The 16,667-nt window shown below is 43.6% G+C and overlaps 1 protein-coding gene across 1 annotated transcript in view; it reads left to right on the top strand.

Moving 5' to 3' along the window:
* The first annotated feature begins 234 nt into the window (after positions 1-234).
* Positions 235-16,667, top strand: part of DACH1 (dachshund family transcription factor 1) — a 338,069-nt gene continuing 321,636 nt past the window's right edge. The window contains exon 1 of the mRNA XM_075716535.1: positions 235-983. Coding sequence (XP_075572650.1) covers positions 235-983 — 749 coding nt within the window. The remainder of the gene's footprint in view (positions 984-16,667) is intronic.

A 16,667-nucleotide genomic window follows, 5' to 3' on the forward strand; every position in this document is an offset into this window, starting at 1 on the left:
CGTCCCCACTTGCGGGACACTTTGTGCATTTCTCTCTCTCACTCTGCCCCCTGCTCTCTCGCTCGCCGCAGCACCTGATCCGGGGTTATCCCCCCCTTCTTCTCCTCCCCCCCTCCTCCCTTCTCTCCTTTCCTCCTCTCTTTTTTTTTTTTTTAAATTTTTCCCCTTTCCCCTGCGTGTGTGTGTGGGAACTTTCCCCCCCCTCCCCCTGCCCCCTCCGCCGTATATGTGACCATGGCCGTACCGGCTGCTTTGATCCCTCCGACCCAGCTGGTCCCCCCTCAGCCTCCGGTCTCAACTTCTGCCGCCTGCACCACCACCACCACCACCTCCTCGTCGGCCACCTCCTCTACGTCTCCGTCCATCGCTCCCCCGCCGGCCGCTTCGGGGACAAACCTATTCCGGCCGGAGCCCATCGCAGCAGCGGCGGCGGCGGCGGCGGCCACAGTCACCTCCACCACCAGCGGCGGCGGCGGTAACGGCAGCGGCGGCGGCAGCGGCGGCGGCAGCCCCAGCCTGGGCACCGGCGGCGGCGGCGGCGGCGGCAGCGGCGGCGGCGGCGGCGGCGGCGGCGGCAGCGGCAGCGGCGGCACCTCCACTCCCAATGCCAGCGCGGCCAGCGCGGCCAGCAGCCTGCCCGGCAAGCCCGTGTACTCGACCCCGTCCCCGGTGGAGAACACCCCCCAGAATAACGAGTGCAAGATGGTGGATCTGAGGGGGGCCAAAGTGGCCTCCTTCACCGTGGAGGGCTGCGAGCTCATCTGCCTGCCCCAGGCTTTCGACCTCTTCCTGAAGCACTTGGTGGGGGGCTTGCACACGGTCTACACCAAGCTGAAGCGGCTGGAGATCACGCCCGTGGTCTGCAACGTGGAGCAGGTCCGCATCCTGAGGGGGCTGGGGGCCATCCAGCCCGGGGTCAACCGCTGCAAACTCATCTCCAGGAAGGATTTCGAGACCCTCTACAACGACTGCACCAACGCCAGGTAACGGCCGCAAGGCACACGCACCCCCCGCCCCCCCCCCCGCCGCCGCCGCCGCCGCCCCCGTCCCACCCCCGCGCCGTGCGGCCCGGGCGGGCGCTGCGCCGCTTCCCGCTGCCACCGCGCCGGTCCCGGGCGGGGGGCGGCCCGCGGCCCCGCCGCCGCATGCCCTCGCCCCCTCCTCCCTCGCTGCCCCGGCAGCCAGCCGCCCTCCTCCGCAGCCGGCTGCGCCGCTTCTTGGTGGGACTGAGGGAGGGGAGGGGGTGTTTCTGCCCCCCCCGTGTCGTGCAAGCGTCGTCCCCTGCTCTCCCCCCGGCCGAGGCGTGCCGGTGGGCCGGGGCGGCCGCGGGCAGCGCAGCGGAGGGCCGGGGCGGCGGGGGAGGAGAAGCGGCGGGGCTAAAAAGTGCTTTCTGACCGGTTCCCCCCCCCCCCCCCCCTCAAGTTTATCCCTGGGTGTATCTTTAAAACGGGCAGCCCGAAGGGTGCACAGGAGTGGGCGGGGAGCGGTGCTGGGGGGGGGGAGGCACTCGGGTTTCGCCTAAATGGGATGGAGCGCGGAGCCGGCGGGCGGAGGGCCCTGCCCCGGGCGGATGGAGGCCGCTGGGCCATCAGCTGCTGTCATGTATCCGAAGGGGCACGTGCACTTTTTGTACGGGTCTATGAGGCAGTTGCCACATGGCGAACGGGGACGGGGGGCGGGAGGGCGGGAAGACGAGGAGGAGGAGGAGGAAGAGGAGGAGGAGGTGGTGGCGGCGGCCGGTTTGCTTTGGGGTAGCGGGGAGAGGTGCCAGGCGGCCGGGCTGGCCTGCTTCCCCCCCCCCCCCCCCGGTTGGGGTCGGGGGTGGGGGGGGTGTCGGTCCCCGAGGAGCAGGTGCGAGCAGCTCCCGGCCTCCGCCAGCCAGGGAGGAGGCGAGGCGGGCAGCGGGAGCGCGGAGGGGATTTGGGAAGGCTGAGCCGCGTTACCGCGCAGCATAACGCGGGCGCGGCGGCGGGGGCGGGGGGGGCAGCGCCGCGGCCGCGGGCGGTGCGCGGGTACCGCCGCGCTCCCCTGCCCGCTCACCCCGCGGGTCGGGGGGGGGGGGGGCACCCGCGGAGGAGAGGTGAACCCCCAAAGTTGGCACAACCGGGGAGGGGTGTTGCTGAGGGGGGGGGCGGGGGGGGAGAAGGAGCTGGCAAAAGAGGAAATTCCTGCCGCAAATAGCAGCCTGCTTTGTAACTGAGGGCGAAAGCGTGGGGCTGTTATCTCTCCATCTGTAGGTTCCAGGGCTGAATCTGCTTGATAAGGAGAAGGGATCGCATAACTGCCGTGACCCCGAGATCAGAGCGGTCGGAAGCGCCTCCAGTTCCCGGGGGCTCCCCCTGCCTCGGGCGGGGGGGGGGGGGGGGGGGGCTCTGGTTCTGCCGCGCTGGTGGCAACTTCACGGCGAGGGACGGCTGGCCGCGGGCGAGGCGGTGGGCAAAGTCCCGCTGCTGCTTCCCGTACACGCAAATAAAGAGCCCGGGCTCGTTTCACTTTCCTATTGTCAAGCTCTCAAGGTGCAGCAGCAGCCAGCACGTGGGGGAATCGACCCCAGGCGGTGCCGCGCTCCTTCCCTTCCCAATGGCGGGGGGGGGGGGGGGGGGTGACATTCCCTCCTTCCCCCCCGCCCGAGTGGGCTGGGGGGTGGTTGGGGCTCCGCAGCACGGAGCCAGGCGAAGCAAAGCACTGACTCTGCAGTAGCTGCTGCTGGATGGGTTGGGGAAGTTCCTGAATATTCAGGGCAGCAGGACAAAACAGGCTGGAATAACTTCCAAGCGCTGACATAACTGTAGCTGCTGGGGTAACTCTGCTGTTGTTTCATGTGGAATCAACATGAATATTAATAGCTGCTCTCAGACGATTTTTTTTTTTTTTTTTTTTTTTTTTTTGGTGTGTGGCATGTAACTTGTAACAACTCCGCACGAGTTCCAAGATTTGGTCCTTAAAATAAACTGATGGAAGTTTTATTTTGCTACAGCCCTACTGTGTGAATTGTAATTTGAACGTGTGAAATTAAAAAAAAAAATAGAGAAACTTTCATTTTAGGGGAAGGGTGAGGGTACAGGGACACCAATTCCTGGACTTGGCAGGGCTGTAAAAGGGTTTGGCAGCCCGGTTGTAACATGGGTTGATTATGTCAACAGCGCAGAATCAGCCGTGTTTCAGCTGTTTCTGAGGTCTGCTGCGTTACCATCCAGCGTAGGAGAAATTACAGTAGTGGGTTCAGAAGTGGATAGGATTTGACCCTTAAAAAGCGTAATTGTAGTAGACTTACTTAGACATCCATTAAGCAAATAACTTAATGGAAAGGATATACAATAGGTATGCAAAATATATTATTACAGTGTAGACGAATAAAGCAAAGTGGGTCAGTGAGTTTTGGTCAAAATGGATGGTATCATCAGAAGATAAAACTGTATTTACTTTCTGGGTTTCTCCTCCAATACATTTCATTCTGATTCTTCTTTCCTTACAAATAAATTATTTGAAATTATTTCTGACATTACAGTAATTACGCAGGATATTTTGATCTACTCGGCTTAGTGATTTAAGCGACCTTTCCGGACTCTCAGTTACTGCATACTTTAGCCGGGTGATGTCTTTTTGTATCCTGGGTGGACACTTACTGTTGAGATGGAAGCTGTAAGAGCCAACTCCATCCTAGCAGCTAAACTGTTGTACTCATCAGATTCAAAAATTTTGAACCAGCATCTTATCACTGTTATATTTGTCTCGTAATCAGCTGATGCACTCGAATACCCTAATCCCTTTTTGGAAAGCTTCATCAAGGTTAATACGTTATTTAATCAAAACAGGCATCCAAATAAAGCCATTACTTTTGTTGTTCTTTAAATGGATTGAATCGTTAGTTGCCAGTTGCTGTGGAAATAATTTGTAATAACTTATTTCGAGATGGAAAAGTTTTAGATGTGTTTCACCAAAATGATACATTTTAACTGTGATATTGCTATTTAAAAAAATCAATAAAACAAAAATCAATAAAATGCCAAGGGATTTTCTATTGAATGCTTAATGTAGAGGTCTGTAAAGTGAATTGGTTTCTGTGTTTATTTGTGATACTACTAATAATAACATGATACTAAAGGACCTTTTTCTAAATTAGGCTTCTGTATCAGTTCACTGGAAAAATAAGCTTCCGTTATGGAAGATGACTTTTCTTTTCTGGTCATACTGACCTTTGCTTTTATTTTCCTCATAAAAAAAGCACTGGTCGCCAAACAGAAATCCAGGAAATAGCAAACTGTGCATTTAGCTTACATTCCGATTAAACGGTTTGACATTAATGGGATGCTAGAAAGCCATATGCCAAATAAATAGGGGAAGGACAAAGGCAAAACATGGAAAATATTTAAAGCTACTAGATGCCAATCGAGTCAGGTTTCTTGAATGTGTGCATGAAAGAGAGTAGCGAGCTGTGCACTGGATGTCACCTGCCTAGGATTAATGACCTGGAAGCTATTGATCCCAGATTGTTTCTGGTCTCTTGTGTTTCGAGCACTTGTCGTGGAATTTTACCATGCTGGGTCCCTCCGTGGAGTTTTCCCGTAGAGTTAGGCTGCCTTTGGATCGTGCCCACCCGAACAGAGACTAAAAGCGTGTGCCTTCTTCTGACCTCCCTCCTGTGGCCAGGATATGTTAATCTTTTCTGACATTTGAAGATGATTTTGAATGAGTTCATTGACATTCGTACTTAAGGCGGGGAATTATTTGCTCTGTTTGGAAGCTATTTACAAATTTTGGGAAACAACCTAATTGATTTTTGAGTGTAAGGGGGAAAGATGCCGAACATGAAACAATTCTCTTCAAAGCCTGTCTTACACGGCAGTTATTCAGTCCCTCCTTGCTAGCTTCTGCTCCTCTCACATTACGTGGACCTCGCGTGTGCTTGTTTGCTGAATGCTGCACGCTTGCATAGGTTTTTTTCTGTTTGTATTAATTAAAGGCGTTCCTCACCCAGATAGGTTAGTACAGATCATAGGTATTTTAAATGAGCAGGTCAGCTAGCGCAGCTGGAAGGAATGTCGCATATATGGTATCTGTGGTTTATATTGATGACCTTCCTTCTTGCCACAGATTACTAAAATATAATCAGCAGAAATACGGTAGGTTTTACAAGCCAAGTCGACTTCTGGAAGGCCAGGGGATAAATTGTAGTAACTATAAAGAAGGATTAAAAGGTTTGGAGGTGGCTTCCTCAGACTTAAAAAAAAAACCTAAAAGACTCCAGCCGCTCGCAGTAACAGAACTTTAATATCCATCTTGCACTATTTATTTATTGGTAGATACTGTAAATTAGAAGCTGAGATCTTTGGACCGTACTTGTTAGAGCAGAACAGACTATTTGCCCCTTTCATCTGATGCTTAGTCCCTGGCAGTAGCCCAGTATCCGTACTTGAGGAAGGGAACGCTTCTCCCCAGCGAGCGCTGGTTGCCCGTTGTGCAACGCTGCCAGTGCTGTTCCTGCGCAAGAGGGGCTGCTGGTGATGGGCAGGGGGACATTTTTTCCTGATTGCTTCACATGATTTTCCTGAAGTATTCCATTTGATTAACTCCTCCTTTCTCCTATAGCTATGAATACTGGTAAAGTTTTGTGGTTTTTTTTTTTTTTTTTTTAGCAATCCTTTACTGGTAGCTGTAGTTTGTATAAAAACGCACAGTTTTGTTGTCAGATTTGCGCCAACTTCACTTACGTTCTCCGTGTGAAGGCACGGCGGATAGCTTTGTTATTTCCCCAAACCGTTGCTATCGCTGTTCAGATGCTCAGTCCCATTTTAGGCCTCCGCTCTCCTTCTGGAGCTGCGGGCGGGATGCCTGGGGCTGCTGATCCCCCCGGGATGCTGGGAGCCCGCGCCCCGCGGCGTGCCCCCTGTGGGGGTCTTCTTCTCCGCGACTCCTCAGCGCCGTAGAACCAAAATGCACTTAAAGTAATCTTTACATCACTACTTGTCTGCCCTGGCTTTTGTAATCTGGAGTGCATTCCGAATGTTTGTTGGAAATGATAATTTTGTTTGACTGCCATTTAGTGTTTCTTCTGTTTTCTCCTGTTACTAGATCGTTCCAGACAGCTGTTTTTGCCTATCGCTGCGATTCATCATCTATAGTGAATTGCATATGCAGCAGAGAATTGTCATACACTGGATTGCATTTTAATATTTTCCTTTTGAACTACGTCGTAGATATATTAAATTATTTATGCAATCTCTGCTGGTCTGGTACAGGTAAATCTCTTTCAGCGTTGCCAGTATTGCCTCTTCATGGAAGAGCTTTACAAGTTTAGCTGTAAAAATTCATTTCTGGCTGCAGGATAGCAGAGGGAGCAGTCAGAAACTACCGAGTTTTATCAAAATTGTACGAGCCAGCAAACCAAGAGTCCGAAACAACCACGATGCCTGTCTGTTTTTAAGCAACAGGACTGGATTTAGATCCTCTTTGTTCTTTTATAAGTTAAATATGTTTTCTTTTAAAAATAACATTTGGGGCATCTGCTTTGCATTATGACTTAATTCCATTCATTGTTTTAAAATAGTTATTAACCTTTTGCAAATTATATACTGCACATGAACAGTAATTTTTTCAATAATCTTTAAATGTGCATACTGTAACAGCGCCATAATGTGGACTGACATGATATGAATTGACAGTAAATTTTTAGTTGCCTAAATACGTATTTAAATGATAGAGCTGAAGAGTCATCTGCAAAAAGCTATTATGATCCAGAGAGTTAATTCATATATAGATAATTTCTCCAGCATGCATTAAGGAAGAATTTTTCTTTTTCCATTATCATTTAGATTATTTTCAAAAATCCTGAAACATAAACCAAAAATCTTTGTATTTAGAATCAAGGTATGTCTGCGACTTGAAATGATAAAATGCAGGTTGCTTTGAGGAGTAACTTTATCCTTAACCCACTATGTTCTGCTTATTTGTCTGATACGGTGCTCAGCCGGGGGCATCTCCTAACAAGTGCTGATGTTTCATTTCGCAAGCAGTGCCAGAATATTGAAGTGTAATCTATTAAATACGGAATTTTAGCATTAACTGTGAATAACTGTGAACTGTTTGAAAACTTTTTTTTTTTTTTAATGGAAGACAAAGAAAAAGGGTAGTAGTATTTTTTTCTATAGCATAAAGTAGAAAAATACTGTCACTGAATTTCGTGAGAGGAGGGATCAGCTTTTGACCATACAGTTACATCCCAGTTTGGAATTCTTTACTCTAAATCACTGATAGCAATGAGCTGGGAAACTACAGCAGGGAAGGATAACTCCGTAAATACTGAATACTTGCAATCTCTGCTGTGAATTTCCATAGGTCTCCTTTAAGAGACTGAAAGGATCCTGAGCGGCAGTTCAGGATGCATTCACCAAAACTAATGAAACTGCTTGCATGAGTTGTGATTGAGGAAATGGATCACAAAATGTATTTCAGTTCACATTGCTTTAAATGATGTTTTGTGATAATTACATTTAGAGTCAACATCCTCCTGTGGCAGGTGTATGAATATATACAATACTATTTGCAGAATTGTTTCGAAAGATCTTGTAAATTGTGTGTATCCAAACAGTTTATTAGGAATAAATGGAAACATTCTAAAATAGTATAAACCTCTTTTTTAATGTTGTTAATATTAAGCTTTTGATGTAATAAAACAGGCTGAAGTTTTTATTGTGCACCCCTGAGAATACTTGTGTGGGTAACACCTACATACCTTTCTGTTCATTATTCTGTTTAAAAGTACCCTGATCACTCCCAAACTAATGTACTGTAGATATTTTCTTTGCATCCCGTATACTTTGCATCTTCCTCGTGAAGAAGAAAGTTATTTCAGTGTGAAAAAAGAAATATATTTTTTGTTACAAATATCAAACAGTGGGATTTTATGTCCACTGGAAGGCTGCAATCAGCCATAGTCCAGAAACAGTGGAGCAGGTGCAAGCAAAATTTCCCGGTGCACCTCGCCACACTAACTGGGTGTTCTTTTTCCATTAAAATAAGAGGATGTTTTGGTCATGAAATTTTATTCATCCTTAGAATTTATAGAATTATTCTCTAAATTAGCCAAATGGCTAAATTCTGCCTAAATTCCTTTTGATCCAAAACAAGCTCGGGTTCAAGCAAAGCTTCCAGACTAGTTTTCTTATTCACATTATACTTTTATGTCATACTAAAAGTACTGAAAAAAAGGGCACCTTAACTACCAAGACATGTATTTTTTATGTTTGATTTGTTCCCTAGATTGTATGACTAACTGAGAGGGCCATACATAGGTGTGCGTACAGACTACCTGGCTGACAAAATAACAGTGGCATACTGGAACTGGATGGGTCCGGGGAGAAGGGGGAAGAAGGGGAGTACGTGGGATTGCTGCAAACATTTTAGCATAATTCACAGCTAAAATGTATTTGTAACATTACGATGTCATGATTGAAGTTCATAACTCTGAGTAACGTTCATGTTAGAGCACTTGTTAACGATACCGTACTGAGAACAGGTAATAGGTATGTTATGTTTGGACCAAAAGCTGTTGTTCAGGACACGTCTCTCAGAATGTCCTTGTATTTACACATTGTTGTATGATAGAAATTATTTTTAAATCTTACTTTTGGGAAATGCTTGGCTTTTTCATCTTGCATAAAACAATTGTAAGGGACCAAAAAGAAAGTAGTTATATAAAGTAAACTATAAAGGGAACAGGTAATACATAAATATGTATTTTATTACTATTTAATTAAATCTTTCGTAACCTTGATTTCATGTTGTTCTCATACTTACTAATGAATATTTTTTGCTTTTATTAAAGAGCTAGGTCATGGTTTTATGTATGGGACAGAAAAAAGCTGCGTTCAGGTTATAGGTGCTGTTTTTAGGAGAAATACAAACAATGCATTACATTTTTATCGGTGATAAATCTAGTCAGGGCTTATTAATAGTTTGAGCATTCTTTAAAAAACATTGCTACAGCTCTTATTTTTGAATGATACTTTTCCAAATGTAGTAAAAATATAAACTTAATATTTTAATTGGGTTTATATCATGTTTTAGTGGATGCCAGTGTTATCTGTCTACGAAGCATATAATTTGTTTCCAGTCTCCTGGCCTGCTGTAAAAACCTTTCTTTGTTGGAGAAGGTCACCTGTAGGACTCAGCTATTTACATTAAAATAAAAATGCTGTGGTTTTAAACCATATGCTTAACTTTAAGAATGTGGATAGTCCTGTTGCTTTCAATAGCCTACATACATCTTTTAAACCAAGCGTATGCAAAATATATTTGGAATTGCTATAAAAGAATCAGTTGACATCTTTGGTAGGAAGCTGTCTTACTGTATACTTTCTTGCATTTGTAGGTGCGGTTTGCAAGCACTGAAAAAATGCTTTACATTTAGTGTCCTGTAAATTAACACTTGTTGCATAAAGTAGATTCATGATGCATTTTTTAACATTTTTGTAAGTATTTTCTTCTTTTGTATTAATTAATTTTACGAAACCAGGGCAAGATCTTGGCAGGAATGAGTATCAGAATTTGGTATAACCTGTGGCTTCGTACCCCTTGCTGGGATTTTTTGTATTCATTTTTGTAGCACAGAAGCAGCCTATCTTTTTTTGAAGGGAATGAGCACTTCCAAGATGTGTGCCATGGCTGTCACTTTTCACATTCTAGTTCTGATACTCACTGATAGTTTGGTGGGAAGGAAGTGAAACCATTTTCCAATTGTTTTCTGTTTCCTTAAATTTCTGCTTAAAAGCTAAAAAAAAAAAGGGGGGGGAAAGGAAAATACCTCAGGTGGTATTAAGTGTATAATAAGGACTGATACAAATGAAAAGTCATATGTTCTCTTTTTTATTTAAATGTATTTCTCTTAGCTTGTTAGAAGAGTTCTTACAGTGTGGATGATAAGTAGGATTTTATTATTTCTCTGCGTCTCTGTCTACCACTAATGACCAATGCCACAATTCTGTTGCAGATTTTGTTGTACATTGTTCTAATTCAAAGCAGGATCAGTTGGTTTTGGTGGTTTTTTTTTTTTTTTAAAGGTGATACTCATAGCTTTTAACAGGCCACATTAAAAAATAAACATGAAATGCTAACAAATTATTATGTCTTAAATTATTGGGTATTGTAGATAGCTTATGATTTTACTGATTCCCTTTAAAGTTAATTTACTGCTAAAATACCGTGTCAAAAATAAAGATAGTACTAGAAAACAAAGCTCCTGCTACAGTAATTTATAGTTTAAAGTATAGCTGTGTGTAAAATAAATTTTTGAGAAGGTATGAGGAAAATGTATTAGAAGTACTAATGTACAGCATATAGCTGTTTCAGGAGCACATGTGCAAATTGTTTAAGGAAGGGGTCATAACATTTCCTGGGGAGGGCATCAATGAGGTTTTTAGTGGAGATGTTTGGGTATAGCCACAGCTGTTGGATTGGCGTGAGGCCACCTCAAGGTACAACAGGTGGGATGTGGCTAAGAATTAATAAACTTTCAACAGATTTTACCGTTCAGAGCTTCTCTGGCATCATTCTGGTAGAGTGGAGGAAAGGGTGGAATTTATCTTCAGAAGAGGCAGCCCACCTCCATAGTGTGTAGATCTCAGGTTCACACACTGAGAAAGTAATTTGCTTAAAGGCCCTGAATTTCTTTGTCTGTTACCCTTCCTCCACTCTGAATCCGCTGTTAAAAGCTCCCTTGGTGTCTGTCCCTGTGGGGAGGTTCCTGCAGAGATGGGTCTACGCGTCCTGCAGAGATGGGTCTACGCGTCCTGCAGAGATGGGTCTACGCGTCCTGCAGAGATGGGTCTACGTGTCCTGCAGAGATGGGTCTACGCGTCCTGCAGAGATGGGTCTACCGGTGGGCTGAGATGGGGCGGTCCTTGGTGCCTCCTGGGCTTTGGCCTGCACATGGACTTACAGGCATGCATTAGAAGATGTTTGCGTGGCCAATATACCCTTTACGTAGGCTGAGGAAGCTTTAGTAGACCCAGAAGGAGTATGGTCCCATACAGGTGGATTTGTGTTGCTCAGTTGAGTGGTCAGACTCAACCCATTATCATTCTGGCCTCATTGAAACGAAGTTCAGACTGTAGTACAGAGTGCATGGGACATGATGTAAACACAGTAATTTCAGGTTGTTCCTGCAGGAGTGGAGCCTCCATGGCATTTAGTTAGCTACTGCTGAGCCTTTGCTCATGTGGGTCTGCCAAGTACAGGTTTCATCTTTTCTGGTGACCTCTTCTATGATTTTGTCTCGTTGCATCTTATTTTACATGTTTTATTGCTTAAATTAGGGTAATACAATGATATCATGAAAGGTAATAAAATAATAGTTATGAAATACATTGTGAACATACATGTATTCACAAATATTCCAAAGTATGACTACATGAGTAAAACATCTTGACATTAAAGGAGAAGGATGTCGTCAGTTAAAACTGCTGGCATTGTTATGTGATAAGGTCGTCTGCTCTTTTATTTGGTGTGCCAGCTGATGAAAGAAAAATATTTATTTTTTTAGAGGTGAAAAACGCAGGCATTTTCATCAGCTTAAATGAAAAGAGCCAACTCGTTCTAAATACTGTTTTGTGAAATTGTGTTTCACCCCTGTAAGTAGTTTTCTGTGTGGAAGGTGTGCTGTAATCGGGATGGGTCTCTCTTCAGCTTGGCTAATCGTTTCCTTTCACAAATCCAGAACGCATGCAGATTTGAACTTGTAGCCAGGAAAAAGTGCTGCCATGCTTCAAATTGCCAAAGGACCTCAAGGGACAGAAACTTGACCTGGTTTTATGAAACCATAGAATTACATTTATACAAGTTACCCCATGGGAAAGGAATGAACTGATCCCAATTCATTTCTAAATACTGGGGCCTTATGGGTCACATTTGAATTCTCTCCTACACCTGTTTTTCTACTAAATTTTTCTGAGGACATTTTTAGACACTTCCTTTACATTAGGTACGGGTCATGTGCCTAATATTTAACAGTTCAATGTTCTAATTCTTTAAAATGTCTAATGGTTTCTCAATATAATTAAGCTGCAAAAAGTTTAAATTATAGAATTTGTTCGGTATGGGCTAAATCCTCAAACCGTGAACTCTCCTCTGGGTTTAGTAACTTAGGCTTCATTTTCCTGTATGTGAAATGCGAACGTAGATCAGGCAGTGACTATAGTCAGTACCTGTTGTATGGGCTATAGAGAAGAGAGTGACTCTGCAGATGGGCTCTTAGGCTGCTCACCTGGGGTGTGGCACATGGTGGCTCACGGTTCAGAAAGGGTTGCCCAGTGAGACAGTTTACAAGGAGACAGAGACTCCTTCCTTCCTTCCTCCAAAACGACCTTTCTCCTTCCCTCAGTTAAACTAAAAAATTCGGATTTGGAAAATCTGGGTTCAGACCTCCTCTTGGAATCAATGAAAGTAATGAGTAGGTGCTACCATGTCTTACCTCTTTCAGTGCTTCGGTTTGAGCTAGAAGACTAAATACCCTACGGTGAGTGCTTACCCCTCGCTGGTGAGGTGGTATGGTACTTAAGGTGTCCAAGTGTTTCTGCCCGTGTAGTGCCAGCTTGGAGTATGCCAGCTAAGTTGAAACAGTGGGCCCTAAGGACAGGGAAGAGTTCCTTAGTTCATTTGAATATCTGGAACTATATGCTTATAGGGTTACACTGAAACTAGAATTAGCTTGCATTTTGATTTATTTAACAAACTGAGTGCTGTGTTCAGCTTAAGTTTGCCTCAGCAATTACTATCCCACAGAGGCTCTGCAAACCTTCCAGGCTTCGCTTCCACCTTCTCGTGCAAACCATTTCCTATTCTCAGGCAATCTTTCCCATCCTTGAAAGACATCTTCAGTGCTGAAATTGGCATTAAGTGCCTGCAAAAGTCTACCTGTTTCTAGTGAATGAGTGACAGATTTGGATACTACTCATCTAGTAGAGATTGCTTTCCTCTTTATACACCATCTTAGTGCTCTAGATCGACTAAATAGCTCAGCTGATGATCCTTGGCTGTAGACTTCCTACTCTTCAATGTGGATGTGGCAGAGGAGACTTTTGTGTGGAATTACCACTCCCACTGTCACCTAGTCCCGAGTTTGTAGTCACTTTTTTGGCTTGGGCAAAAGGGGTTGGAAGGTGAGAAAGGGGAATAACGGTGTTAGCACAACAAGTACGAAGATACGTACTTACTCTGTTTGTTTGCGTTTCACACCGGTGAATTTTTCCGTACAGTTTGTATTAAGCCATTCATGACTTTGCCAGTCTGGATAACCGAACTGTTTTGTGAGGCATCATCATAGGGCCGTTATTCACGGCCTGTGCTTCCTTTGACTGGCAGAGTGAAGGGCAAGTCTTCTAAATGGTGATTACTTATCACCATTATGTATTTATTGTAAATGTGTACATAATGTCCCTTTCTAATTGACCTCAAAGAAGTGGTCGTATCGATCCCTAAGCTCTTTTTTTGTCTTTCTCTAAGTCAGCCTTATGCTTTTTAGCGATTCAGTTTTTGTTGATGCCATCAACAGGTTTGACTGCTGTGGGATCCTGATACTCTGAGTGGGTAAAGGGGGGCATTTTTTCCAAGACACAGAGAATGGTTTTGTTCCCAAATTATTTTTAATGGAAGGTGGGGGTCCGGTTGGATTCGGGGGCGTAAACATTTTTCTTAAGCACTTATTGCTTGGCTTTTCCTTTGTAGTTCTGTTGTGCGTAAGTTGGGTAGAAGATGCATTAATTTTACGTATCCAGAATAGGTTTAGATCAGACTAGTCTAAGGCTTTTGACTTATCAATAAAATGTTTTGGCTGCTTTCTGATTTTCAGGGTAAATAAGAGAAATCTTTAAGATAAGCTGTAGTGGCAATGAATGCTTCATTGTGATGATTGAAATGTTTGTCTTACATTTTCTTTGCATCTAAACTAGAGAGGAAAAAATTCCTTTGTTATCTGTTTAATCATAAAACGACAACTCAGAATGAAGGAACAAGTTCAGATCTTTGAAAATCCAAACTCTCCCTTTCCCTTTCCTCTCCTTCTGTTTATTTTCTTCCCCTCACACAGCTCTCCGGATTTTGAAGAAAATGAAGATGAAAATTTACAATTCTTCCTGGAAGCCCCATTTTATTAGGCACTGTGAAAACTTCAAATACAGAGGATTCTTGGTTGGAAGCAGTTGCTAACCCTAGCAGTAGCAGTAGGGACAAGAGCCCTGAGGCTATGGGGCTGGGAACATGCCGAAGAGGAGCATAGTGAAGAGACAAAAGTGAAAGGCTGTTTGACAGCATGTTAAAGCAAATTTACCCAGCGTTAGTGTTACATGCAGCCTTATAAGTTTACATATGTATGATCAAATTTTCAGTCTTTGGATCGCAAATGTTTCCTTTCTCTTTGCTAAGTAAGACTGTGTTTAGAGTAGTGCCTGGGAAAGCAAGCAAGAAGAAATAAGCCTTGCTTTGGAGTTTGATGTGGGGTGAGATTCTTGTGGCAGAGATGCTAGATGGGAAGAAGGTATTTGTGTTTTTATTATATACCTGAAAGAATGGATTACCTCCATCTCCTTTAATCGTCTCTTTTCTGGGCCTGGTATCCATATGTAGGTAATTAGATCATACGACTGAGTTTTGCTGATTACTCCTCTGCTAAATGCCAACATGCAAATACCAGGCATTGGTTATGCCTCAGCATAGCCTCAGCAAGGAGAGAGACTAGAATGAAACAGTTGTTAGACACCTCTTTTTTTTTTTTTTTTTTTTAAATTCACTCATTCTGGAAATTCTCACCTATGCTTTGTATGGTTCTAAGTTTACTTCAGACGCGTGCAACTGTAATTCCTGGGTTTCTTCATAGAAGTCCTGTTGCCTGTAGCGTCTCAGTTGGATGATTTATAGGAATAAAATTATGCAGGTCCTTAAATATTGTCAGTATTGGTACCCACATGGCATAGCTAGCAGAGTTTTTGTAAGCTGGAGTTTCACAGATACCGGCAACCAAGTGTGGGAACGATCAAAGAACATTATTTGTAATCAAAATGTGAGTTAGGTGTTTATAAAACAACTGGTGGGTGCTTGTATGCATGTGAAATTTGCTTACACCAGTGATCCCATTGATTTAAATGAGAGCATTCATGTGATGAAAACAAGTTCAACGCGGGAACGTTTAGAAGATGGTGACCTTAGAAACGAACAGTCGTCTTTGGAAGTATTCAAAGGGTGGTTATGAAAACTTAAAGCCGGGAGTCGCTGTTTGAAGGCAGAACGGGCTAGAAAGACATTTGGGGAGCTCACCTGCCAAATAATAATGCATTTTAATGATGCCGGGTAACTCTACCTCAACTTCCTCGTACTCTTTTTATTTGGGGGGATGGGGGAAGGGATGGGAAGGAGGGCGAGAGAGGGATGGTGACAGCGAGGCTGTTTGTTTTTCCCGAAAGTTGTTTGTGATTTCAGGTACTCATGGGAAATCTCTTGATCAGATTCACATCTGTTCCTGTCAAAGTGGGTGCTAAGATACCGGTCACCCAGCAACCATGTCCAAGAGGGAATTGGGCCGATAATAACTTCAAAAAGGAATGACAGATGCTAGATTAGGATGAAAGACAAAACGCATGAAAAATGAGCTTGTTAGAATAAAAAAATTCTTCAAGCACCTTCATGCAAATTAAATGAATATTGAACATTTGCATGCAGTAATTTCTACTTTTTCTGTTGATTGAGAAGAAATAAAGACGGTACATATAAAAACATAAATGTAATTCTTTTTTTTTGCACCAATTAACATACAAAGCAGTATCTTTCTTCTAAAAATGAGATTAGCCACCTGGGTGCTTGGCTGTATCCCACATATGTCGCAACATTTTTGTAATGAGTATGCTTCTGTTGAAGGAACACCTTATCTAATTTTTCGTAGCAAAACAAACAAGGAAGCAACCTTATATTAATTTTAAAATACTTTAGGTTAGCGTGGCTCTATTTTTTTTCAGCTGTGGTTTTCAGAGCTGAATTGTTTCCTGCTGTCCTTGAATTCAGTCGGTATAATGTGCATTAATAAAAGATCACATAAAATGAGTTCAGACCAAATGCTAAGGTTTCCTATTGACTGGTCAAACAATACATTTTTTAAAACACGATGTCTGTCAGGGTAACATGAAAAAGAAATAGTCACTTCTCCATGCCTATGTATTAAGATAATTTAAATAATCTAACAATTTTATTATTGAAACGTTCATATAACAATCAGAATTTGGAAAAGAATGATAAAATGTTCTGATTGAGAAAGGACTCTGTGTCTTGGTTTAGCAATGTCTAATGTGGTCACGTACAGAAATTGATTTTCTTCAGAAATTAATTAATTTTTCATATCGCCCTAAGCTGCAGTTAAAAAGAGTGCATACTTGTCTGTTTTTTCCAGAAATATTGCCTAATCATATTAATACCATTGCCCCAAGGATGAAAAGATAATTGTACAAATGCATTTGGAAATATGTATCACTGAGTATTTATGATTAAATTATGCAAATGACCCAGCTCTCATCCTTTCCAGACCCAGATTGTCTAATTAGGATTGATATGCTGAATAGATGTTCCAGAATTTGAATACAAGCATGTCCAAAGAGCAGAAAATTGGAAATGACAAGGCTGAAATGCTAAGA

The sequence above is a fragment of the Pelecanus crispus genome, chromosome 1 (assembly GCF_030463565.1).
Source record: "Pelecanus crispus isolate bPelCri1 chromosome 1, bPelCri1.pri, whole genome shotgun sequence".
NCBI classification, from domain to species: Eukaryota; Metazoa; Chordata; class Aves; order Pelecaniformes; family Pelecanidae; genus Pelecanus; species Pelecanus crispus.